The sequence below is a fragment of the Amblyraja radiata genome, chromosome 17, assembly GCF_010909765.2.
Source record: "Amblyraja radiata isolate CabotCenter1 chromosome 17, sAmbRad1.1.pri, whole genome shotgun sequence".
NCBI classification, from domain to species: domain Eukaryota; kingdom Metazoa; phylum Chordata; class Chondrichthyes; order Rajiformes; family Rajidae; genus Amblyraja; species Amblyraja radiata.
Genome location: NC_045972.1, coordinates 32,590,417 through 32,617,823, shown reverse-complemented (window position 1 = coordinate 32,617,823; position 27,407 = coordinate 32,590,417). Strand labels below are relative to the sequence as shown.

At 46.9% G+C, this 27,407-nt stretch overlaps 1 protein-coding gene across 2 annotated transcripts in view; it reads right to left on the bottom strand.

Annotated features, from left to right (window-relative positions):
• The window catches only part of LOC116982684 (engulfment and cell motility protein 3-like), a 91,019-nt gene that overhangs the window by 46,730 nt on the left and 16,882 nt on the right, over window positions 1-27,407 (bottom strand). The window contains exons 2-6 of one of the 2 annotated variants that reach the window (XM_033036039.1): window positions 20,275-20,392; window positions 13,579-13,694; window positions 8,708-8,748; window positions 4,343-4,415; window positions 2,689-2,739 (exon numbers count right to left, since the gene is read on the bottom strand). In XM_033036039.1, the coding sequence (XP_032891930.1) occupies window positions 2,689-2,739; window positions 4,343-4,415; window positions 8,708-8,748; window positions 13,579-13,656 (243 nt within the window). In that variant the 5' untranslated portion in view covers window positions 13,657-13,694; window positions 20,275-20,392. The remainder of the gene's footprint in view (window positions 1-2,688; window positions 2,740-4,342; window positions 4,416-8,707; window positions 8,749-13,578; window positions 13,695-20,274; window positions 20,393-27,407) is intronic. The other variant, XM_033036040.1, reaches the window with a different exon arrangement.

Below are 27,407 nucleotides of genomic sequence, written 5' to 3'. Positions count from 1 at the left end.
TGATTTTTTAAATGGCTTCATGTCCCTGCCCAGCTTGGTTGAGCTGCCGTCTGGCTTGACACCATCTATCTCCCTGTCACATTTGGTGCAAAGTGCCACAGTGGAAGCATGCTCAGTGTAGAGGTAGTGGGTCGAGTGACCGGAACATATCATAGGGCTCTGGCATTGTACACAGGCCTAGTCTCGGTACACTTGTCAAACAGACAGTGCACTCTCACCAATTGATTCTTGGATGGTGAGCTTGTCCATAAACAAATTAAGCCCATCTTCTCCAGAAGATAGAAGAGCGAGAGGTTCTGCACAAACACAGTGGGCCGAAGGGCCTGTTCCTTGCTGTACTGTTAGGTTTGACAGGGACACTGCCTTGGTGGCGAGAGTGTATAGAATTTGCTTCACCTCTTGAAAATAAGGAGTCAACCATTTCGGACAGAGATGATTTTCATCCAATATGTGGTGAAGTTTTGGAATTCTCTGCCCAAGAGAGGTGTGGGCCCTCAGTCACTGAGTACATACAAGATGGAGATCAATAGGTTTTTGGATGTTGAGGGTTCTGGGGCTCGTGCAGTTAAGTGGTGCTGGGGTAACAGCAGTCCTCATCTTACTGCACGGTGCAGGAGACACAAAGTGCTCAGTGACCAAGTCTGTACATGCCTGCTGCCTGAGACACACACGCAGAAAAGCTTTGATGCACCACACACAGACACATGCCATTTTCCTGGACTGACTTCTTAAGCTTTCAGTTCATTCTTCTTGTAATTTACTGGCTTTCCTTTAAAAAGTTATCCCAGTTCACACACCACAGTCGATGTATAATTCATGGAGAGTTTCTTCCCCGCTGTTATCAGGCAACTGAACCATCCTACCACAACTAGAGAGCAGTCCTGAACTACTATCTACCTGAATTGGAGACCCTCGGACTATCTTTGATCGGACTTTACTGACTTTAACTGGTACTAAACATTATTCCCTTTATCACTTATCTGTACATTGTGAATGCCTCAATTGTAGTGATGTATTGTCTTTCCACTGAATTGTTAGCATGCAACAAAAGCTTTTCACTGTACCTTGGTACACGAGACAATAAACTAAACTCAAATGCAAATTCATTGGGATACTCAACGTGCCAGCAACCCACTGTGTAGAAAGTAATCTCTCCCAATATCCTCCCCCTCCTGTGAGGATTCTACATTTCTGACGTGGAATCCATCAGAAAAATGCTACATCTGTAATGTTTTTGAAATGTTTGTATTTTTTGGACCTCTGCATATCTATTTTCATGTTTCTGATGAGTTTTAATATTTCCTTCTCTGGTAATCTCTCAGTCACGTGTTGGGTTTTATTATACTCCACCCAATTCTCTGTCCTGCCATTTAGAGAATGTGCAATACCTCTTAACCACGATGAGTAAAAGCACTATTGTAGGGGGTTTTCTGCTGACGGTGCAGAGGTGCAGTACCTGTGTTGTACACCAGGAGACGCACTCGAGGCCGTGCTGGAGGCCGGCTCTTGATGTGAGCTGGTGTTTGACGGGTTCGGAGAACAGCTTCTGTTTATACAGGTCCCTTAGCCTGGTGAACAATCACAGTGCACTACAGCACGATAATGGACACTCCACCAAGATTAGCGAAGGAGAGGGGTAATGAGGATTAGCAGAGTTTAGGGTCCAGGCACTCAATGGTGTAAATCTTACTTGAGATGACAGAAGGCAGAACAGACGGGGTAAATGTACAGAGTCTTTTACCCAGAGGAGGGGAATAGAGAAGATTTAATGGAAACCTGAGGGGTAACGGTTTTACACAAAGGTAGGTATGAGCTGCCAGAGGAGACAGTTGAGGCAGGTACTATCACAATATTTAAGAAACATTAAGACTAGTACTTGGATAGAATAGGTTTTGAGGGGTGTGGGCCAAATGCAGGCAGCTGGGACTAGTGTAGATGTGGCATGTTGGTCGGCATGGGTTAGTTGGGCCAATGGGCCTGTTTTCCCACTGTATGACTTTATGACTCTATGAGGCCATTCTGCTCACAGTCAATGTCAACTTCCGTATAGGACAACCTCATTAGTCCACTTACTTCTCCATGCTCCTACAATTTATTCACTCTCATATGCCCATCAAATCTTTGTTCCTTTTGCCATTTATCCACAACAGTGGTAAAATTAACCCACTACCTCGTACGTCTTTGGGATGTAGGTGGAAACCAGAGCAGCTGAGGGAAACATACAGGGTCACAGGGAGAACAGCACGGACACACACACACGCATGACAACACACTGGTGCATAAACATGTGCCTATGTGTACACGGACAGACACACGACAATACATGTGCACATATACACGTGTCTGTGTGTACAAGGACAGACACACAGCAACACGTGTCTCATATACATGAAACGCTGGCATGCAGGCCCATTCCCAATAAACCCATGGGATGGGCTTTGACCCAAAGCAAAGCCACCAGCCTACCCCAGTCTTCTTACAGGAAGGGTCTTCTCCAGTCTGAAGAAGGGTTTCGGCCCGAAACGTCGCCTATTTTCTTCGCTCCATAGATGCTGCTGCACCCGCTGAGTTTCTCCAGCAATTTTGTGTACCTTCTTACAGGAAGGGTTTGGCCAGTGGCAAGACCATTGTCAGGGCCCCGTACTGAAGGGGACAAATCTACCTGTGCACTAACGGGGAGGAACTTACCGGGGCTGTGGCCAAACGCAGAATGCTTCCGTTCTTAATTTCATGACGATTCTGTAACGAGTCAGGAAGAAAGTCAGTGGGCAACAGTCCGAGAGAAAAATCCACACATTTCCCCGTACTGTCCCGTCCCTTCCCTCAGGAGATCCACAGATCCAGATCCACAGTGGTACCAGAAATGCCTTTGGACTGGGATAAGTGGTAGTCCAGGCAAGGACTCCATATTTCACATCTTCAACATTTCTTTACTGTATAGGAAGTCATTCAGTCCACCCCCAAATAATTTTCCCCTTAACCCATTCCCCCCACATTCCCAACCACTACGACTCACCTACACACAAGGACTAATTTACTAACTAACCTAGGCCAACTAACCTACCAACCTCCACATCTTTGGGATGCGGGCGGAAACCAGAGCACCCGAGGGAAACCCATGTGGTCACAGGGAGAACGTGCAAACCCCACACAGACGGCACTGGAGGTCAGGATCGAACCTGGGTCTCTGGCGCTGTGAGACAGCCCTGTGTTGTCCTCATCCCATTACACATGGTGGCCTCTCAGTGGGGGTTTCTGGAGAGATAGTTCAGTAACTGTCTGTTTCTGCATCACTATCACTGTTCAGCACACAGGCCAACACATGTTGGACTGTACGCACACAGGAGCCAATTGCAGGCACGAGAGTCTGGCCCAGAGACTGTTTTCCATATGGAGAGAAGGGGGCAGGGGGGTGGTGGAGAGGGGGGGGGAGCAGGAAAACCTTATTAGCCCTGACCGTCACAACTTTAGACTTAGCCTCCCCAGATATTGTCCCACCATCCTGTAACACTGCTCATTTCCCAGTCTTTATTCAGTAACCTTTCACAAGTCATCCTTGATTTTGCTCGCACCATCTTTTCAGGTTGGCTCACTGTAAAAAAGTGCTCTCCCTTCCTTTACACTTTAGACTTTATAGAGATACAATGTGGAAACAGCCTCTTCGGCCCACCAACGTCACGCTGATCAGCAATAACCCAGTACACTAACACTATCTTACACACTAGGGCCAATTTATAGAAGCCAATCAACCTACAAGCCTCTACGTCTTTGTCAAGTGGAAGGAAACCAAAGCATCGGGAAAAAACGCACGTAGTCGCAGGGAGAACGTACAAACTCCATACAGACAGCACCCGTAGTCAGGATCAAACCCGGGTCTCTGGAGCTATAAGGCTGCAACTCTACCACTAGGCCACCCTCTTCAGTCTTATCCCAATTGAATGAATTATGTGCCCTTGGTGCATTGACTCTCCCCCCCCCCCCCCCCTCCCCCCCTTTAGAAATAATTGCCCTTAGAAATAAAGCCACATAAAATGAGGGAAAGCCCAACAGAATCTCTCCTCCAAGGGGAACAATCATGTTATCTCCACACTCTGCACAGTTTCCCTTGGCCACGTGCTGAGAGAATGTGTCAATGAAGAGCATCATCTCCACACTGATGCCTTCCCCTTCTTGAACAGCGGCACTTTGTCCGTATGTTGTGGTTGCAACAGAGGACACCTTGAGATCAACACCTTGAGACCAACACCACTCAGGGGGAGGTCTCCCCAGCACATCAGCAAGGCCCAAATCCCCACAGCCACCTGTCCCTGTCATCTCCATGGACACATGCACAGTCCCTCACCGTCTCTGTGATGTAGCTCTGTATCCCATCCGTGTACTGAAGAGCGTACTGGTCCGGATTGTTCTTATTCCACCTTGATGTGAAGGAAAATCCAACATTAATTTTGGACCTCAGACTTTATAAACAGGCTCTTTGGCCCACTGAATCCGCGCCGACCAGCGATCACCTCGTACACTAGCAATATCCTCCGCACTGCACAATGGAGACGGCGCGGAGTTTGAGTGAATTGCTTTGCACATTTGACCCAACTCCACAGCTTTAACCAGCGGTAAAAGGCAAAGTGGAGGTCTGAAGAAGGTTCTTAACCCAAAACGTCACCTATTCCTTTTTTCCCAGGGGTGCTGTCTGACCCGCTGAGTTACTCCAGCTTTTGTGTCTATTTTAGGCAACGTGAAGGGCCAGCCTTTGACCTGCTGAGTGTTTTTGTCATTGGTTGCTTTAATCCTAAACACATGACCACCATTTACCAATGCCAGAGGATAGCCAGTTGGTTGCTACAGAGAGAGAAAGAATTGGCCTTCACTTTGCCTCTGTTCAACTAGATGACAAGCGCTGGTTAAATCTGTGGGAATGGAGTGGGCCCAGATTGCCGGGAATGCACTCCAATTCCATGTGGCTTCTCCAGTGTGCAGTGGGCTGCCACTGCCGACATGGTGAGATGCAAGTACGACGCTGAGAGACAATCACTGCCTACAATAACTATTCAGAAAGGCACTTCAGCAAGGCATAGAAACAAATGAGCCCAATGCAGGCAAATGGAATTAGTGTAAATGGACAGAAGGTCAGGACGGTTGTGGTGGACGTGAGTGTATATTTGCGTGTGCATGTGTGTCACTGTGTCTCCGTGAGTGTGCGAACATGTCTCTTTGTGTGGGCACATCTCTGTGTATGAGGAGCAATGGGTGTTTGCACCCAGGGCTGGTGTCAAGGGCTTCTGTCTGAGGCTGGGACAGCAGTCCGGGCTGGCACAGAAGGCAGTGCCTGGCAGTTTGGGCAGTGTGGAGGGATAGGCTCAAAGTGCCTGGGGCAGGTACAGGCAACAGGTAGAGGAGACGTGGGTGGTTGCTGACACAGATGAAAGGAGTTTGGGGGATTTGGCACAGGCACTGAGGGGCACTGGCAAAAGTGATTTGGGTTCAGAGTCAGGGTCGGGTACTGTTATCATTCCAAAGCATGGCAGTGCCCTGGTGCTTACTGTGTCTTCTGCACAAGCAGCACAGTGGCGTGTGTGGGGCGGCACAGTGGCGTGTGTGGGGCGGCACAGTGGCGTGTGTGGGGCGGCACAGTGGCGTGTGTGGGGCGGCACAGTGTAGTGTGCAGGGAGTGGAACTAGTGTGAATGGGTGATCACTGGTCGGCTTGGACTCGGTGGACCGAAGGGCTTTTTTTCCACTGATGTATTTCTAAAATCTAGACCTCAATCTCAGGCTCCAAGCCTAGATTCAAAAACGTGCCGACCTACTATGAACAGGAAAGGAAAGATGTTGGTCAGCACGTGGGCATCGTTGTGGAATACTCCACACATGCGGCTCTCGCAGTTAGTCAGCGTAACGCTGCTCAGAAACATCCGCAGCCATCGTCTCGGAATAATGACCGGGGGGCATGGTTCACTGATCACAGCAGTGATGAGGAAAGGTGACAGTGCATTGGAAACCAGTGTCAGGTTCAGAGTACAGTCTACACATTAGTGTTGGTGACAGAGTACTGTCTACACTGGTGTTGTCTGCACTGGTGTAGGCATCAGGGCACAGTGGCGCAGCAGTAGAGTTGCTGCCTTACAGCGTTAGAGACCCGGGTTCGATCCTGACTATAGGTGATGTCTGTACGGAGTTTGCACATTGCCCCTGTGACCATGTGGATTTTCTCCGGGTGCTCTGGTTTACTCCCATGCTCCAAAGACGTACAGGTTTGTAGGTTAATCGGCTTCGGTACAAAATTGTTAATTTCCCCTAGTGTGTAGGATAGTGCTAGTGTGCAGGGATTGGTGTGCTGTCACTCTGTATCTCTAAACTAAACTAAACTAAATCTTGGTGCTGGGACAGAGTACAGTCTATATATTAGTGTTGGGATCATAATACATTTTATACACTGGTGGTTGTACAGTCTACACACTTGTGTTGGGTCAGATTGCAGTCTACGGTGTTGTGGTCATAATATAGTCGACACATTGGTGATGGGGTCAGAGCACAGTCAACACACTGATGTTGGGGCGGAGCAGAGTCATCACCCCTTGCTGTGGACAGTGGCACAGCTGATAGAGTCGCTGCCTCACTGCTCCAACGCCCTGAATGGAGTTTGTACCTCCCTCCCTGTACACTGTGGGTTTGCATCGGATATTCCACTTTACTCCAACGCCGCCCAAAGCAGCTGGTAGATTAGTTTGCTTCAGTTAGTTGTCTCCAATGTTCAGGTCATTGACAGACTTTGGGGAAGTGGGGGGGGGGGGGGGGGGGGGGGGGGGGGGGAGGGGGAAGGTATGTGGTGTTATAGGGAAACGTGGGAGAATTGGGATTACAATGAAACTGATGGGAATGCTCGGACTAGACGGGTTGAATGGCTTCTTTCTATGTTGTAGGAAAACAGTGTTGCTGGGAACAAGATGTTTAGGTGTCTAAAGCAGGACAAATCCAATCCAGCCAGTTACCATTCTATCTCTCTGCTCTGAATTCACCAATGATGGAAAGTGCCTCAACAGCTTCCCCGAGCGGCACTTGGTGTCCAATAATATGCTCACTGACACTCAGCTCGGGTTTCTCCAGGACAACACCACATCACAGTCTTGGTCCAAACACAGGGCAAAGAGCTGAAATCCAGATGCAATACGCGAGTGATTTCACTTGTCATCACGCCAGCATCTCACCGAGGCAGCCCTGGTACAACTGAAGGCAATGGAAGTATAAAGCAAGTGGGAAAGAACTGGAGCAGGGAATTAGAATGGCTAAAATGGGCCATGTAATGTCACTGGCAAGTTGAATGAAAGAAAATCCCAAGGTTCATAACCCATAGATTAAAATTTCGTTCAGACCGTAAGGTCTGAATGACAATAAAGGTATTCTATTCTATTCTATTCTATTCTATTCCATAGATTAAAAAGATGACGGGGCCTGGGGGAGAAGGTTGGACCAGTCAAGTATAAAGAAGGGAATTTATGCTTGGAATCAGAGGTTGTATTCAAAGTACTAAAGGAGAAGGACATGGAGGAAAGTGAGGTCAGTGTGGGATGTACTGATATGCCAGGACAGCTTGAGATCAAAGTGGCAGTGGTGTTGGGATTCTTGAAAAGCAACAGGATGGATAAATCCCCAGGGCCTGATGAGATCCTTCACATCTTATTGAGAGAGACAAGATAGGAGATGGCAGGGCCTTGTCGATCCTTGTGTCCTCTCTACTACAAACAAGGTCTTGGAACACTGGAGAATAGGCAATGTTATCCCTGTGTTTAAGATATATACCGGGTGCAGTGAGCAGCAAAAACAAGTGAGGTGTTGTACAGCTCCATGTTGTATGCACAAAGCATAAATTAGAAGCGTTAAGGGAAACCCTTCACAGGCCTGGACAAGTGAAGCGCTAATAACTCTTAGGAAGCTCAACGCCATCAAGGTTGACGCATGCCATCTGATTCATACTTTATTCACCACCCAAAACATTTGTTCCCTTTTATGATCACCATGGAGACTGTAGTACGCACCGTCCACAAAACTGACATATGATGAGCGTTTGACAGCACTGGGCCTCAACTCGCTGGAGTTTAGAAGGTTGAGGGGGGAACTCGTTGAAAACTCACAGAATAATTAAAGGCATAGTGTGGATGTGGAAAGCATGCTTCCACTGGTGGGAGAGTCTAGGACCAGAGGTCATAGCCTCAGAATTAAAGGGCGCTCTTTTAGAAAGGAGGTGAGGAGGAACTTCATTAGTCAGAGGGTAGTTAATCTGTGGAATTTATGGCCACAGAGGGCTGTGGAGTATTTTTAAGGCAGTGGATATTTTTAAGGAAGAAATTGACACATTTTTGATTGAAATGGGTGTCAAGGGTTATAGGGAGAAGGCAGGAAAATGCAACGCCTAGAACTTGTGAACTTGGGAAAACGCACTGTGGTTACACACTCCGGCTACTCCAACCGCCCCTTCCAAACCCACAACCTCTATCATCCGAAGGGAAATGTGTTCATCACAAGGCAGGTCACCGTCGGTGGATCCCTTCCTTGTCCAGCACTCGCGCCAACGTGGACATATATCGCTCGTCCTTCAACATCGCCCGTTCACTCGCTTCCCTTTAACCTAAACCTTCCTGCTTTGGCATCTTGTGTCATGGGTTACGCATTCCCCAGACTAACGAGGAGACTATTCACAGATGGCAGGTACTTACACGTCACAGACTTCCTTCAGGACGGTTGACAGAGGCTTTTTCTACGGGATCAAAAATAAAAATATTCAGTACCTCAAAGTACTGTGATAGGAAATGAAAGTCATACAAAAAGCAGAGAGTCTGAGGCTTCTCCGTATTTGAGGCCCCTTCAATTTGCCTCAGTTGTATTTATTTTTGTATTTACTCACTCTCTTGCCCTCTATCCCCCTAACCTTTACCGCATCCTTCCCTTCTCCCTACCAACACTGATGTGAACCATCTCACATCTCCATGAAGGGTCCAATACCCTGAAGTGTCTGCTGCTTCCAGGGTGTTCTTGAGGGCAAATTATTTGGGCAAGTAGGGATTGCAATTGGCTTTTCAATGCTCCTGGTTCTGCAGCAATGGCCTTTCGACCTGGTGAGCCATCACAGCTTAACCCAGTCCCCACCCTGTCAGGCACGTCCAGATACAAGGCTCCTGGACTTGGACTAGTTCTCAGTGGATGGTGGGAGTAGCTGAAAAAGGGGCATCATCTTCTCAGGCAGTTGTCTCGCAAACATTTCCTTGTTCGGGGAAAGGTCAAGCTTGGTTCATGGTCCTGGATTCCTGTCTCAATATCTCAAATCTAATTAACATTATCACAGATGCAGCATTGAACAAGGATGGCGGTGGTGGGGAATTCCTGGCATTAATCAGCATTGCATCAGGCTCTTCGGCCCAACTTGTCCATGTCGACCAAGTTGGCTACCTGTGCTTGTCCCATCTACCTGCAATAGACTCATAGCCTACCAACCCTTTTTCCTTCCGCCCACAATATTTAATATGTAAAAGAATATGTGTGCCCTTTAGTTTTATACTCTCCTAAGACTGTGACTATTCACCTCATGATTTTATAAACTATTATATCACCCCTCAGTCTCCTTCAGACTGTGAGAGCAGTCCCAGCCGATCCAGTCTCGCCTTGGAACCCCGGCCTGCCTGTTCCCAGCAGCATCCTGGTGAATCTTTTCTGCACCCTTTCAAGTTTAACATCGTCTCTATAACCAAGTGACCAGAGCTCCACACAATGGTGTGGTCTCATCAACATATTGGACAACCGATCAACCCTTCTCCCCCCCGCCCCCCCACAACACAATGTCAAATTTCCATTCAAACACAACAACCCAAACTGGGGGAAAAAAACGTCTCTTGGCCAAAATCTGCTTTGCCACTACTTTTGATATTGCTCGAAGCTGAAGTGACAACTCCCAGAGCTACAACCAGTGGCACCAGCAATCCTGCTGGACTGGGTTACTCTGGTTCATGCATAAGAGACATAAATCACTTCAAACTTCACAACATTGGGGACCCTCGGACTATCTTTAATTGGACTTTACTGGACTATATCTTGCTTTAAACATTATTCCCTTTATTCCTGTATCTGTACACTGCTGACGGCTCAATGTGATCATGTATAGTCTTTCTGCTGACTGGTTAGCACGCAACAAAAAGCTTTTCACTGTACCTCGGTACACGTGACAATAAACTAAACTAAACAGATAGGGATAAGGAAGATCAGGCAACAAACCGACCAACAACTGTCTAGAACAAAGCGAATGTCAAATTCATCCATGCCCAGCTCCCGGTGTCAATCACGGCATCCGATTCTTCGTCATCAGAATTCCCAGGGTGCGGAAATCCGTCCCACATTTTCCCCCTCTATGTTTGAAACAGCAGGAAAGGGAATCCAGGTGCCGAAGTAAAAGGTCATCTCTGAATCTATTGAAAGATGGAGCAGGCATGAAGGGCCGAATGGCCTGCCCCAGCTGCTATTTCTTATTTTTGCTGCTCACTGCATTTGGTATATTTTGACCCAATGGCCCCCTTTCAATGCTGGGCCAGATTTAGTTTTGTTTGGTTATACAGCATGGAATCAGGCCCTTCGGCCCACCGACCAGCCATACCCTGGTTCTATCCTACACACTGGGGATAATTCACAGAAGCCAACTAACCTACAAACTTGTACTTCTTTGGAATGTGGGAGGAAACTGGAGCACCCAGAGAAAACCCATGCGGTCACAGGGTAAATGTACAAACTCCACACAGACTGCACCCCTAGTCAGGATCGAACCTCTAGAGCGGTAAGGTAGCAACTCTGCTGCTGCGCACTGTGCCACCACAAGACACTACAATTCTTCCTACCTGACTCCTTGGGAACACCCTGTATAAGGCCGGAAATTCCAACCAGAGAGCTCAGCCTTGACTGAATCCAGTCCTAACCTCTGTCCATTTACCTCCACAGATGCTGCCTGACCCGTTCAGTTCCAGGAGATCGTTTTTTTCCCCCCCCACAAGACTACAGTGTCTGTGGTCTCCTATGTCAACTAACTCTGTCCCACTGACGTCTGTCAATTCAGTGAGAAACAAATCAGATGGGGCAGCTCAGCAAGAGATGAGAAACACTCCAGTCCTCCAACATCCCAGTTTTGCAATTCTCACCACCCCATGGCCTCAAAATACCTCTTGCCCGACATTCCTCCTGACCTACAACACCCTCAGTTCTTTGCATTCCCTCAGTTGTGGCTCTCGTGAATCCCCAGATGTAGTTGTTCCACTATTGAAGGCCACGTCTCCCACTGTATGGCACTAACCTTTCAAATGCCCCCCTCAACATTGCCTTCTCGTTCCTCTTCACTGCACTCTTTAATCAGTCCTTCTAATGTCAACGTGTGTTTTGTGTTAAATTTACTTTGGTTGTAGCCTCAGGAATCATCTTGTAAAGCTGTACTATGTTAAACAGGTTGCTATTATGGAATGCGATCGAACTCAAGACTGCTCGCGGTGTCTTCGGGGAAACACCAGAACCACTAGAACCTCAGCAAGAGAAGGCGTCTAATCACAACTACCTTCCAAAGGAACGCCCCTGGCTGCTCGGGCCATCAGGGAATCAGAAAACCCAAAAGGGCACCCTTGGAAGGGTACCTAGACGATTTACGAGGATGTTGTCAGGTCTCTGGTGCCTGAGCTATAGGGAGTGGTTGAGCAGGCTCGAACTTTATTTCTTGGAGTGCAAGAGGATGAAGGGTGATCTTATAGAAGTGTACAAAATGAAAAGAGGAATAGATCGGGTAGACACACAGAGACCCTTGCCCAGAGTCAGAGAATCGAGAACCAGAGGACATAATTTTAAGGTGAAGGGGGGGGGGGAAAGATTTAATGGGAACCTGACGAGCGGTAGGTGTATGGAACGAGCTGCTAGAGGAAGCAGTTGAGGCAGGTACTATTGCAATGTTTAAGAAACATTTAGACAGGTACATGGATAGGACAGGTTTAGAGGGATATGGGTCATAAGCAAGCAGGTGGGACTAGTGTAGATGGGACACATTGGCTGGTGTGGGCAAGTTGGGCCGAAGGGCCTGTTTCCATGCTGTAAGACACTATGACACAAAGTGCTGGAATAACTCAGCAGGTCAGGCAGCATTTCTGGAGAACATGGATAAGTGATGTTTTGGGTCAAGACCATTCTTCAATCTGAATTTAAGATTCCAACCCGAAACGTCACCTATCCATGTTCTCCAGAGATGCTGCCTGACCTGCTGAGTTACACCAGCACTCGGTGAAGCGTCACCTATCCATGTTCTCCAGAGATGCTGCCTGACCTGCTGAGTTACTCCAGCACTTTGTGCATTAACCAGCATCTGCAGTCATTTGTTTATACATTTAGAAAACCCAATACTTTTGATCGAGAGTTAAATTTGTGCTTTGATGATTTGGAGGGCCTCAGAGTTTCCTGACTGAAGCAAGCTGAGAGTTAACATGTTCTGGGATGGTTACGTACGGCAGAGCAGCTTAATCGGTAATCCGTGGGTATTCGTGAATACAGTTTAAGAAGCACAATGTCTGGCTTTGTGCAGATTTTTAAGAAGCTGTAAGCACGAACTGACATCATTATCAGAGCGAGTGACTTCATCTTTACACTCTGGACTCAATTCATTCACTTGTACTGCCCAGAAGACATTTTATCAGCCAATGATGTTTCTTTGATTATCTACGGATTACTCCCTCACCCCCGTTCCTCCATAATCACCTTTAGTTTTGGGAAATACAGCACGGAAACAGGCCCTTCGGCCCATCAAGTCCACACCGACCAGCAATCCACGCACATTAACACGAACCTACACACTAGGGACAATTTACATTTATACCAAGCCAATTAACCTACAGGTAATTTGTAAGTCTTCGAAGTGTGGGAGGAAACTGGAGCACATGGAGAAACCCCACGCGGTCACAGGGAGAGCGTACAAACTCTGCCCAGACAGCACCCTTAGTCAGGATTGAACCTGGGTCTCTGGCGCTGTAAAGCGACAACTCTACCGCTGTGCCACCCCCAGCACTAGCAGAATCGCACAGAACATTCAGCCACTTGACAACCACCCCAGATATCCACAAGTATGTCATCTACCCTATACAAGTTGAGAACTCTGGTCCCACTATGCTTTAGTGAGTGGCCTTTAAGTTCATACGTTCTAGGAGTAGAATTAGGCCGTTCAGCCCATCAAGTCTGCTCTGCCATTCAATCGTGGCTGATATATCTTGCCCTCTCAACCCCATTCTCCTGCCATCTCCCCATAACCCCTGACACCCTTACTAACAAGAATCTTCCAATCTCCGCCTTAAAAATATCCATTGACGTGGCCTTCACAGCTGTCTGTGGCAATGAATTCCACAGTTTCACCACTGTCTGACTAACAATATTCCTCCTCACCTCCTTTCTAAAGGTACGTCCTTTTATTCTGAGGCTATGACCTCTGGCCATAGGTAAGGCAGCAACTCTACCGCTGCACCAAGGGAAATGAGCACCAAGTGTAAATATCCTGTTGTGGGTGCAGTTCCCCAGATGTGTCCCTTACCTGGTCCAGGTCTATGAGCTGAGGATAAGCTCCAGGCATTTGCACAGCGATCTTCACAATATCCTTGGGAGGTGGCATCTTGATCTTGGTGTAGGCTCACCTCACTGATGTGGAACCTGACAGAGTGAGGACAAGGAGATGAATTATATTGGAAAAACAATGCAAGGCAAAAGACATTCCTCCTTTCCCCCATCTTCCCAAATACCGTTGCTTCCAATGTAAACCTACGGAGGTCTGCAGGTGGTCGTATGGGCAAGTGCACTGTGAATTGGTACAGGTGATTAGTACCTGATTAGTACGTTGATTAGTACAGGTGTCAGAGGTTATGAGGAGAGGGGAGAAGGCAGGGGAATGGGGTGAGGAGGGAGAGATAGATCAGCCATGATTGAATGGTGGAGTAGACTCGATGGGCCGAATGGTATAATTCTACTCCTTTTCCTTACGACGTACACGTGACAACAAAACTAAAGTGAAGTGGGGAGGAGGGAGGACCATGAACCCCTACAGGTCAAAGTGGTTCCCATGGAAACGGGAAGGAGAATGACAACAAAATAAAAATAAATGAGACATCTGCATTTGCTTCAAAATTGCCGTCGGTCCAATAAAACCTTTCCCCATTCCCATATTATCTCAGAGGCACAACCAGGTTCCATGAGTGGCCCAGTGGAGCGCTCAGTACTGCTGCCTCGCTGCTCCAGCGACACGGGCTTGATCCTGACCTCGGCTGCTGTCTGAATAGAGTTTGCACGTTCTTCCTGTGATTGTTCAGTGTAGTTTAGTTTAACTTATTGTCACGTGTATCGTGGAACAGTGAAAAGTTTTTGTTGCGTGCTATCCAGTTAGAGGAAAGACAATACATGATTACAATACAATACATGATTACAATACATTATTCCAGTGTATAGATACATGATAAAGGAATAACATTTAGTGCAAGGTAAAGCCAGTAAAGTCCGATCAAGGACAGTCCATGGGTCAACATAGTTAAAGTATGAAATGTTGCTGTACGAATAGAGATTTAAGAGTGTGGAGTGATTGTAATATGTGAGTGTAGATCTGCTTCTGTGGCTAGCATGTAAATAGTCGCCTGGGTTAGGCCACACTTTTGTTGACTGCTACTGTTTCCTCCCACATCCTAATGAGCGCTGATTGGTTAATGGGTCACTTTCAATTGCCTCTTCATCCAAAACGAGGTAAAAGACCCCAACAGGAATTGAGACCCAAAGAGAATATGTTAAAGGGTGTGGGACTTTATTCTGCTGGGATCCAAAGGACTCAATAGGTTCCCTACTGTCACAAGAAGCAAGTTATTTTCAAAAGGAAAAAACAAATGGTTAGTTTATTTCATGCTTTTGCTGGGTGTCACAGCATGGAAACAGGTACTATACAAACTTTTTCCAGTACAATTTTTTACATTTGTCAAATTTCACCAAACAGTCCCCCACCAGTGCCACTCTGTGGCCCCTGTTCAAGTAATAAATATATACAATGTGTACCCAGTGCGAAAATTTCCATCTGACATTTCAAGTTCCACAAAAAATGTCCCCCACCCGTGCCACTCATGTGGCCCTCTGGTGTGGGATACCTTCCCTTAATTTAATTTGAGGGGCGTCTCCACCATACTGTGCCCCCCATGTCCAGCTTGTCTGGCAAAATGCCTCATCGCCAGAACTGACCAGCAATCACCAAGACCTGGCTTGGCTGGCGGTGAGGGGAGCCCTCTCAGTTAGATCCTTCCTGCACCGTCGGAACCTCACTACCAGCGCACGCTGCCCCCGGGACGGTTGCTATGGAGAGGAGACGGTTGCCCACCTCTTTGCAGAGTGTGGATTTGCAAAACGAGTCTGGAGAGGTATGAAAGGGTCCCTGGAACGATTTATCCCGAACAGCTCCGTCACAGAGGACTCTGTGATTTACGGACTGTTCCCAGGGACACATTCAGAGACTGACATCGAGTGCTGCTGGAGGGTCATCAACTCGGTGAAAGACGCTCTTTGGTCTGCCCGAGCGTTGCTCACCACCCAGCAGAGCGAGATGTCCGTCAGGGAATGTTGCCGACTGGCCCACTGCAGACTGCAGGAGTACGTGCTAAGGGACTCGCTGAAGCTTGGTGCAGCCAACGCCAAGGCTCGGTGGGGGAGGGCCACAGTCTAGGGTCCTTCCGCTGCTGGACATGGGGGGCACAGTATGGTGGAGACGCCCCTCAAATTAAATTAAGGGAAGGTATCCCACACCAGAGGGCCACATGAGTGGCACGGGTGGGGGACATTTTTTGTGGAACTTGAAATGTCAGATGGAAATTTTCGCACTGTGTACACATTGTATATATTTATTACTTGAACAGGGGCCACAGAGTGGCACTGGTGGGGGACTGTTTGGTGAAATTTGACAAATGTAAAAAAATTGTACTGGAAAAAGGTTGTATAGTCTCCGAAAATGTCGGATGAATTTTGTTTTGAATGGTTCAGAAATTGTATATATTTACCAATTGAATAAAGTATATTTTGAAATAAAAAAAAAAAAAAATGGAAACAGGTACGTTATTCACAAGGTCCATGCCGACCATCAACTACCCAGTTACACCAATCTTATATTGATCCCATTCTATATTCCCATCAACTCATCTCCCCCCAAATTCACCACCCATCAACCCTAGGGCCAATTCAAAGCGACCAATTAACCTGCCAGTCCACATGTCCACTGGAGTATAGGTACATTGAACAGCCACAACCTTTGCCCCAGGTGAGGGGAGTCTATCAAGTTCCGTGATTGGCTCGGGGAGGGGGATGTGGCGACCTCACACACGGGAGTGAAGGGGCAGTTGCCGGAGGTGACAGACTGCGTGTTTGCGGTGGGCGTGGGTTGCGATGTCGGCACAGGCGGACACGGGTGGCCCTCCACCAGCTGTGTGAGCGAGTACATCGAGCCTGCAGCAGCACATGGAGTGGCGGTGGAAGGAGCCGACAGCATCAAGGGTATTGTGCCGAGCTAGACTGACACCAACTCCATCGGTCCAGTGCCTCCAGGAAGCGAGATACAAGGCGTTGCATATCTCCTTAGGCCAAGTTCAGACATTTCAGATACTTGGAAGTTGCAAGATGGTGCCGTAATGTGACAACACTCTGTGTGCAGTTCCAGAAGAGGATCTATTATAACTATGTATGGTCTGGAGAAGGGCCTCGACCCAAAACGTCACCCATTCCTTTTCTCCAGAGATGCTGCCTGACCCACTGAGTTATTCCAGCTTTTTGTGTCCATCTATGGTTTGAATGGGTAGCATGCAGATCTGGCATTTGACTGTACACGTGACAATAAATAAACCAAACCAAATCTTCCCTTAATTTCCTCTGCCAAAAGAATAACCTCAGCTCTCTCTATCTCTCCACGGAAGCCCCTCGTCTCAGTAACATTCCTCCGCACCCATACCAAAGTCTTCATGCCTCACCAAAACTGGCACCAATATCCTGGTAGTTCATGAAGAATTAGTACAACTTCCTTTCATTTGTCCTGATGCCTGATGACTTCCTTCATCTGTCCTGAAGGAAGCAGATTTGCTCTTTAGAAACCTGCCAAACCCCGGTGCAAGTCATCGAACCTTTCCTCCGCTCTCAGTGAGCAGATGCTGGCTGCGGTGTGACCACAGTATTAACAGATTTGGACTGATGACTTGAATCAGTCGCCTCTGGTTCACAGCGACTGATTCAACCGTCCGGCACCCAACTCCTTTTTGCTGTCTCAACTGCGGTGACTTGTTAACAGAACCTTGCAGCTTTACAAATGTCATGCTGCAGCTCGACAAGACTTTGCTTCAGCCACATTTGGAGCATTGAGTGCAGTTCTGGTCGCCCAATTACAGGAAGGAAGTGGAGGCTAAAGACAGGGTGCAGATAAGGTCAACCAGGGCGCAGAAAAGGTCTGAAGGTTTCGGCCCGAAACTTTGCCTATTTCCTTCGCTCCATAGATGCTGCTGCACCCGCTGAGTTTCTCCAGCTTTTTTGTGTACCTTCGATTTTCCAACATCTGCAGTTCCTTCTTAAACAACTAGAATGCTGCCTGGGTTGGAGAGTATTTTCTATGAAGAGAGATTAGACAAACTGGGATTGTTTTCTTTGGAGCGTCGCAGGTTGTGCGGAGATTTGATGAAAGTGTATAAAATCATGTTGAAAATTCAGCGGCAACCAGAAAGACGCTACGACTCTTGGGGCGACTGAGGCGACTATTCACCACAATACAGGCGACACCCTGGCGACATGCCACGGGGAGAAGCCTGTATGGTCGTGAGTAGTCGCACAAAGGGTCGTACCTTGTTCTGGTTGCTGCTGGACTTTCAGCATGTTGAACATTTCCGGTGACCTGTAACAACCTATGACGGGTGCCGGCAGTCGCCGAAAAAGTCGCGTAAGTGGGACAGGCCTTTAAGAATCTTTAACTTAAGGTGGAAATGACAAAGATGAGAGGGAATAGCTATAAATAATATAAAGTAGAACATTTAAGGAAAAATGCGAGTACGTTGTTTTTCCCCTGGCAGAGTGGAGCACAGCCAGGTGGTGTTGGAGGCAGATATGATAGTGCATTTTTAGAGGCCTTAGGTAAACACGTGGATATATGCATGAAATGGAGGGATGTGGATCGCATGCATGCAGAGATTAGTTTAATTTGGCAACATGTTCAGCACAGACATTGTGGGCCGAAGGGCCTGTGTTGTACTATTCTATGTTCATTCTCCTTGCTGGGAACTGTTCTCCCTCATGACACTGTGGCAGACGGCCGTTGAGAGTTGACTGTTATTACCTCCCATAAGCCACCTCGCTCAGATACAGCGACCAAAAATGCGATGCAACAAGCAAAGTGATGGATTATCGGAAACCTCAAGCACTTCCCTCATCAGAATCTTCCACTATTACCTGGTCTGCTATTGTGTGTAAAACAGCTGCGTCACCATTTCCCTACTTGAGTGAGTGAGTACAATATCCAACAAACAAGCCCAGCGCCTTCTATCAGTGTCATGAGGGAAAACAGTTCTGAAACAGTTGGTGAAACTTTGGAATTCTCTGTCCTGGTGGATGATGGAAGCCAGATCATTAAGGTGGAGGTGAAAGATCAAGGGATTGAGTGTTACGGGCACAGTAGAGTTGAAGTCAGTATAGATCAGCCTTGAATATGTTGAATGAGGGGTAAGGCATGAGGGGCCGAGTGGCCTATTCTTGCTCCTATATTGTGATCACACTCGGCGCAGCCACTGGCAATGGCCACAGGCCTGAAGGCAGGAATTCCCATGGACGGTAATTGAAAGGTCTCTCTCCAATTCCAGCACAGTGCCAAGGAGCAGTATCTCTGGCAGTATTCCAGGGAAGGGACAGGCAAGGCTGGCTCAAGGTTATCCCTGTATGGAGGAGGGTAGCAGATTTTCCACACAGGAGCTCGAATCTCCCCCTTTGGCCGGGGTTCCATGTTCTTCGACTGCTCCAAAACCTGCCTCAAAACAATCTAGTACTGTACAGATTGTAGTGATATAAATGTAATGGTGATTTAAATCATGTGATACTTTGTTGTTCAGGGGAAGGGCAGGGTGTGGACACCTCGGATTCGATGCAAGCACAAACGCCCACAAATTCCTCCAGTTTTTGACTCTGCTTATCTCCACCCTGCCCGTGCTTGCGTGAAGCTGTGAAACCAGAGCTCGGGGTCGAAGGGCTTGTTGGATAATGCGCTGAACAACAGCTGGATCGGAAGGCTGCCAGAGGTTGTGGGTTGAGATAAATCAGGAATGTAATGGGAGCTCTGTGAACAGACAAGTCTAATCATATTCTTACAAATCATTCCTAACTCCACCCAAAGGAATACAATCCAGCACTTAACCCCAAAGTTGCCGTAGGAAAGTCAGCACTCTTCAGAAGATGTCTAGTTAGCAACTGATAAACACATGTATGATATGCAGAGAGTGGAGAAGAGATGTAAAAGTAAACAATATGACAAAGGATTACAGATAGAGAGGGAGAGCGAGAGGGGGAGGGGGAGGGGGAGAGGGAGAGGAAGACAGAAGTAGGGAGAGAGACAGAGAAAGAAAGAATGGGGGGAGAGAGCCAGAAGCAGGGTGAGGGCGAGCGGGAAGGGAAGCAGAGTGAGTGAAAGAGGAAAAGAAGAGGGCGGTGGGGTGCAGAGAGAGGGAGGCAGGAGAGGGAGTGGGTGGAGAGAGACAGAGTGGAAGAGAATGGGACACACAGTGGGAAAGAGAGATAAAGTGGGAGAGAATGAGATAGAAAGCAAGAGAGATAATGTGAGAGATAAAGTGAGAGAGATAGCAAGAGAGAGAGAGTGGGAGAGAATGAAGAAGAGAGAGAGAGTAGGGAAGAGAGTGGATGGATGGAGTGGGAGTGCATGGAGTGACGGAGGAAGTGGGAGTACCTGTCGTGAGGGATTAAGCTGGAAGGGAGTGGAATAGTGGATGTATCAGCGTTCAGGGGGGTGTAAATGTGGGGAAGCGAGCATGGGGTGAGCGGAGGGAAGGAAGGCGGGAGGAAGGGAGGGATGTGGAGACAAAAGGGGCAGAGGGGAGATACATTTCAAATTATTATTATTAAATATTATTGACAAAGTATTTTCTTTAAAGGAAAGCATTGGTGAATGAGTGAAGTGTAAATAATTGAACTTAGACTGATAGTCTGCACCCACTAGGAGGCTCCTCTGAACACGCACCTTGCAATCTCTATCACCTCTGTGACATCCAATGTTCTTTGGAATCAAATGGCTGGTGTGAAGTGTGGCCCCTGTAGTAACTGTGGCATAGGAGAGATGCACAGCAAGTTTCACAAAACTGCAATGAATTCAAGAACAGGTGATGTTGACTGAGGAAAGGACATTGACCAGGGCAGTGGGGAAACCATTATCTAGGTCCACCCACAGAGGCAGAGTAGGCCTTGGTCTGATATGCCTTTGTACCATCAGTCTTATATGTCCTTAAACTGAGATGGACCTTGAAACTGGTGGCCTGGCTCACATTCAAAGGGTATGGGCTTCAAGACTGAGCCAGCATTTAATTTCCTTCCACTAATTGCCCTTGAGAAGGTGGTGGTGGGCTACCTTCCTTAACAACTGCAGTCCAGGAGGTGTAGGTATACCCACAATGTTGTCAGAGACACAGGTCCAGTATTTTGACCAGTGAAGGAATGACAATATGTTTCCTAGTTAGGATGGTGTGTTACATCAGGCTATTAAACACCACAACCTCCAAATAAGCTCTAAACTATGTAGACTTGGGGGCATTGGTTATGTCTTTTTGCAATATTATTGTTTGTTTATTTGTTTTTTTATATATATATATATATGTGTGTGTGTGTGTGTGTGTGTGCGTGTGTGTGTGTGTGCGTGTGTGTGTGTGTGTATATATTGTTTTTGTTTGTAGGTTAACTGGCTTGATTAATTGGCTTGATAAATGTAAAAATTGTCCAGTATAAAATTGTCCAGTGCTGAGCTATGGTCTAGCTAGCGTTTTTCAGCATACTACATCCAGATCCAGATATAAAAATACTGAACTTTTTGTTCATTCATTATGTTTACATATTCTGTTGTGTTTCTACAAGTAAGAATCTCATTGTTCTGTCTGGAACATATGACAATAAAAACTCTCTTGACTATACTTTGCCCTTGTCCTTCAAGCTGGTAGTCTTTGGAAGATGTCCTTCAAGTGTCTTTGGAAGACGCTGGCTAAAGAGTCTTATGCCCCTGTCCTACTAGTGAGTTGCTGCAGAGCACCATGTACATGGTACTAATTACTGCTGCTGTTCATCAGTGTTGGAGTGAGTGAATGGCTGTGGATGGGATACCTATCGTGTGAACTGATACAGTATGTCCTGTGCTACGTCGGGCTTCTTTAGTGTTGTTGAAGGTGCACTTACCCAGGCAAGTGGAGATTATTCCATCACACTCCTGACTTGAGCTTGCAGATGGTGGACAGGCTGTGGGGAGTTAGCGGCAATCCTTGCTACAGTATTCATAGCCTCTGACCTACTCTTTCATTAATTTTGCACCCCTGTATGCCCTGCTCAGTCATGTACCTGTCCAGATGCCTTTCTAACGTTGTTACAGCTCCTGCCTCCACAACCTCCCCTGGCAGCTCATTCCAGATCCCAACTACACTTTGTGTGAAGGCTTTACCTGTCGAATCCCGTTTAAACCACTGCCCACTCACCTTACATAGTTTTAGACTCCCCGATCCCGAGAAAAAGATTGTGACCAACCCCCTTATCTCATAAAGGTGTCAAGGGTTATGAGAAGAAGGGGAACGGAGTTGAGAGGGAAAGATAGATCAGTCATGATTGAATGGCACAGTAGACTTGATGGGCCAAATGGTCTGTGCTCCTATAACATATGAACTCATGTTCATAAAATTATGCTTATAACTTTATATACCTCTATAAAGTCACATCTCACCCTCTTTTGTACAAGAAAAACAGTCCCAGCATATCCAGTCTCGCTTTATAACTCAGGCCTTCCAGTCCAGCTGACATGCTTACGAATCTTTCCTGCACCCTCTCAAGCTTTATTATCTCTTCCCTATAATGTTGTGACCAGAACTGTACACAATACTCCAAATGCCACCTGAGGTTTAAGATGATTTGTTTTCTCTCTCAGAGGATTGGGTCTAGGGAATTCTCTTTTTCCAAGGGTGGTGGAATGAGCGTCATTGAAAAATTTATGGGAAACGGTAAATAGATTCTTGATAAGCATTGAAGTGAGAGGTTACTAGGAGGAAGCATAGACGTGAAGTTGAGGTTATAATCAGATCAGTCATGATAATATTAAATTATTAAATAGTGGAACTGACTTAAAATCTATTGTGGGGTGGTGGGGTGGGGAGGAGGGGTGGGGGATATTTTCCTCTCCTTAACTCATCAGAGCTATTTGTGGCAAGATGTGGACATTCATGAGGATGTTGCTGGGATTGGAGACTTAGCTATGGGGAGAGATAGACTGGGCTTGTTTTCCCTGGGGAGAACGAGGTTGAGGGGATGACACGATCAGATTAGGAGAGACATAGATGTGGAAGATAGAGAAAATCATTTTCCCGTGGCAGTGGTATCAAAAGTAAGGCAGAGCGTTAACGTGGGGGGGGGGGGAGCTTTAAAGGGGAACACAGGGGTAAGGGTTTTTGTTTGCATGATGGATGGTTGATATCTGGAATGCGTCGGCAGAGGAGGTGATGAAATCAGAGGGAATCGCTCCGTTTAAGAGGCAATCAAACAGACATTTAAATAGACAATGCACATAAAGACACAGTCCTAATGTCAGCAAATGAGATTAGTGTAGTTGGATAAAAAGATCAGCATGAACATGATGGGCAGAAGGGCCTGTTCCTGTGCTGTACAACTCTATGACTCGAAGTCTAAAGTTGTTGAACCTGAGGCAGATGAATTCAGCTACTTCACCCAATCCCTCTGCACTGCCTTCCCTTCCCACCACCCCATCTCCCCCACCTACCTCAGTTTCTCTCACAGGCAGCCTGTGCGGCTTCAGAAGCCCCAGGGATCGCTGACAGACCTCCTGGCAACAAGACAAAACCCTGCTGCCGGCCTTCCTGCCACCCTGGAGCTTCTGTTCCAGATGGCCAAACATAGCAGATGTTGAATGATCAAACTGGCTGCTTACTCACAAGACGCCAGCTCCAACACATCAACCATGCAACCCTGCAGTGTTTGCATTGGTGCGGTTGGACTCGTGGACCAGCTGGCCGTTTCACTTTAACTCATGCTTAATGGCCATCACCACCCTGATCACAGGTTCCAACACTTCTCTATCCCTCATCTCAAACCAAATGGCACTTTAGAAACCTCCATCAGGTTCCCTCTCGTTTTGAGGTTCCTCATCTCTGACCCAGTTACAGTACAGTCCCACAAAGTGGACATTTAACCACAACTCACACGTTTCAGCAGCATCTAGAAAAGCACTTGAATTACTGAGGGACTACTAGAGATAAGTACAATGGTCAGCAAAGACTATGTGGGCCGAAGGGCCTGCTTCCGTGCTGTATGACTCTATGGAACCTGGGTAAAACATCCAAACTAACTTTCCACTGCAAGATCAGACTAACTGTGTGTGAGAGAGGTTGCTCTCGTACATGAGTAGAAAGATTCACTATCCCCAAAGGAAGAATGGCTTGATTCTGTAAGGGACACAAATACTACCCACTGATAGCCAAGGATGTCACTAAAGATCATCACCAACAGAACTGACTGATAGAAAACTGTTAAAAGTACCAAATGATAGAAAGCTTCAAACTCAATGGCACAGAGGCACAGCTGGTAGAGCTGCTGACACACAGTGCCAGAGACCTGGGTTCAATCCTGACCTCGGGTCCTGTCTGTGTGGAGTTTGCACATTCTCCCTGTGACCGAGCGAGTTTCTTCCGGATGCTTCCATTTCCTCCCACAAGTTCCTCCAGCACTTTGTTTCTTGATAGAAAGCTGAACACTGCCATCACATTTTAAAGGTTTCCTAATGTAAAAGCAAACCTCCACATGTGATACCAGGCCTGGAGCCAATACCATAGTCACCCTCCTTTCAACAGGAATGTTCTTTCTCAAAATTCATCTGCCAACATCCCAACACTGCTCTTGGAGAACGATCTTTATCCAGCAGCAGGGAGGTTATGCCAGAACCATGTACATTAAGGACATGATGAGGTAAAGTGAGGGAAAACCCCTTGGTCCATATCTCCATAATGATCAGCATGTACCATTTGGGCCAACTGTTGAAATAAATACAGAAAATGCTGGGGAAAACTCAGCAGGTCAGGTAGCAGCTATACAAAGATGGACGGTCTTCGATCTGAGACATTATCTGTTTCTCTCTCCACAGGTGCTGCCCGGCATGGAGAGATTTTCCAACATTTTCTGGGGTTATTTCAGATTTCCAGCGTTTGTCTGTTTTTAAAACGATCATTTACTGGTCATCTGGCCAGTTGTGTATCATTGTCAGGAATGAATGCTCCCCTTCCCTGCATGAGTACGGCTGTAGGAAGCCGCCCTCCAGCTTGATGTTACCCCCTCAACTGCTGCCTGTGTGGAAAATTACATTCAAACTTAAATGAAAGCATCAATAAGGGTCTTCACCCCACACACAACCTGTGGATCTAACCTCTGAGCAGTCACAATTTTTACCAGGGACTGAAATCAACTTTGGAGGGTTAATAAAGCCGCACAGATTGTGACGTTAAGGCTGACTACTGCTGAGCTCCGCCCGCCAGGCAACACGGAGCACCAGCAACACCACGCACAACCCTGGCAGGTCTCCTGATCACAGCGGCCTCACAGACAGAGGAATGGATGTTCCTGACCACTCCACTCCCCTCACTCGCACCAACTCATCTGATCTGTATGTTCCGTGGGATCTTCCGCACTGCCTTTCATTCATTCCTGTGGCCATCCTCAACCCCCACAATTTATATAGCTAAAGAATACGATTGGAGACCCTTGGACGATCTTTAACAGGACTTTACCGGACTCGATCTTGCATTAAATGCTATTTATTTTATCCTGTATCTGAACACTGAGCAGCTCGATTGTAATCATGCAGTATATTGTCTTTCCGCTGACTGGTTAGCACGCAGCAAAAAGCATTTCACTGTACACGTGACAATAGACTAAACTAAAACTAAACTAACTGATTTATCCATGGCTGACAAGAGAAATTATGTCTGTGCTAAACTGAAACTCAAGGATAGAGTCTGTACACTGCAAAATCCTTGCAGGTGGATTGCCAGCGATATAGGGTATGCTAACAGCAAGCTTGACCGGGGTGGAATAGAGTACAGCATGGAAACAGGCCCTTCAGTCCAGCAAGTCCACACCAAACATCAAGCACATACCGTTTGACATGGATTTTAGCCTACGCCATTGCATTCTCTCCATATTCCCATCAATTACCTCCTAGATTCCATTGCATATCTACACAAGGGCACTTTACAGCAGCCAATTAACCCAGCAACCTAGAGATGTGGGAGGAAATCGAATTACTTGCAGGAAGCCCAGATAGTCACAGGGAGAATGGTAAACTTCACGTAGACAGCATCCGAGGTCAGCATTAAACCCGGGTCTCTGAATCTGTGAGGCAGTACTGTGCTGCCTATTCAAATGAATTTTACAAACAAAGCAGGAGTTTTGTTTCTTAAACAATGGGGTTTCTTAAACAATGGGGTTGTCCCAGTCTCAACTACCTCCTCTGGCAGCTTGTTCCATACAACCACCACCCTTTGTGTGAAAAAGTTACCCCTCGTATTCCTATTAAATCTTTTCCCTTCACCTTGAACCTATGTCCTCTGGTCCTTGATTCCCACACTCTAGGCAAGAGACTCTATGCATCTACCCGATCTATGCCTCTCATGATTTTGTACACCTCTATAAGATCCCCCTTCATCGTCCTGCGCTCCATGGAATAGAGGCACAGCCTACCATGAGTCTAAAGAAGGGTCTCGACCTGAAATGTCACCCGTTCCTCTCCAGAGATGCTGCATGTCCTGCTGAGTTACTCCAGCATTTTGTGTCTATCCCAACCTACTCCACCTCTCCCTATAGCTCACACCCTCTAGTCCTGGAAACATCCTCGTAAATCTTTTCTGAACCCTTTCAAGCTTGACAATATCTTTCCTATTCTATGTTATCCCACTTTGTCATCCACTCTCCACACAATAGAGAGAATTTACAGAGGCCATTTAACCACCGCAGGCTCCGGTGGGAAGGCGGCCGTTCCTGGCACCCCAAGCTGCTGGGGGTTCTCCCGACGCCGGAGTACCATCACCCGGCGAGAACATCGGGCGCCGTGGCGGCGACTGTGGAGGCCTCAATAGGCCCGACTATGGGTGGACAAGAGGATGGGGACTGGACTTTGTGCCTTCCCCCACAGTGGGAATCACTGTGGGGGGATGTTTTGGTGTTGAATTTCTTTATGAATACTGTGTTGTATTTTTATTAGTGTGCTGCAAGGACATCAGAATTTCCCCTGAATAAGGGGATTAATAAAGTATTTATCTATCTATCTATTTATCTATCTATCTATCTATCTATCTATCTATCTAACCTATAATCCCGCACGTCTTTGAGATTTGGGAGGAAAAACAGCATCAGAGGAGACCTATGGGGTCACAGGGAGAACGCGCATACTCCACACGGACAGCGTGTAGAGAACTACAAATCAATGTCGGGCAGTGAAGAGGTGCAGAAAAACGGAAAAATGTTTGAGGTTGTATGTGAGTATTGACAACATTCACAGCAAGGTAAATGAATGAGTGGCACATTATGGGAAATAGGGCTGTAGGGTGACCTATACTGGGGACTAAATAATCCAGGGACATTCAATAATTAGGAAGAATAGGCAAAGGGAAAAGCAGGTGGAATAGTTGTATTAGTAAGGGAAGAGATCAATGCAGCTGTAAGAAATGATCCTGGATTTACCGATCATGACACAGAATTAGATCGAACTTGGCTCATGCGAAGAAGGATCAAAGGACAGAGAATATTGGATGGAGTTGGGGAAAAGGCTCCAAATTGTAGTTTTAATGTCAGGTGTGGCATTAATCATAAACTGGAGCTGCATGTAGCTGGGTTGAGTAGTAATTATGAGAGACTAACTACATATCTTATTGTGTATTGTGTGTTCTTTTTAAGTGTATTGATGCTGGCAAATTCATTTCACTGCACCTTCGGGTGCATGTGACCAATAAAATTGACTTTGACATATAGACTCTAATAAAGTGAACAATGAACTCATGGAATATATTCAAGAATTATTTACGTAAGGTGGGGTAGCGACTTGGGAAAAGATGAATTTGTATCTTG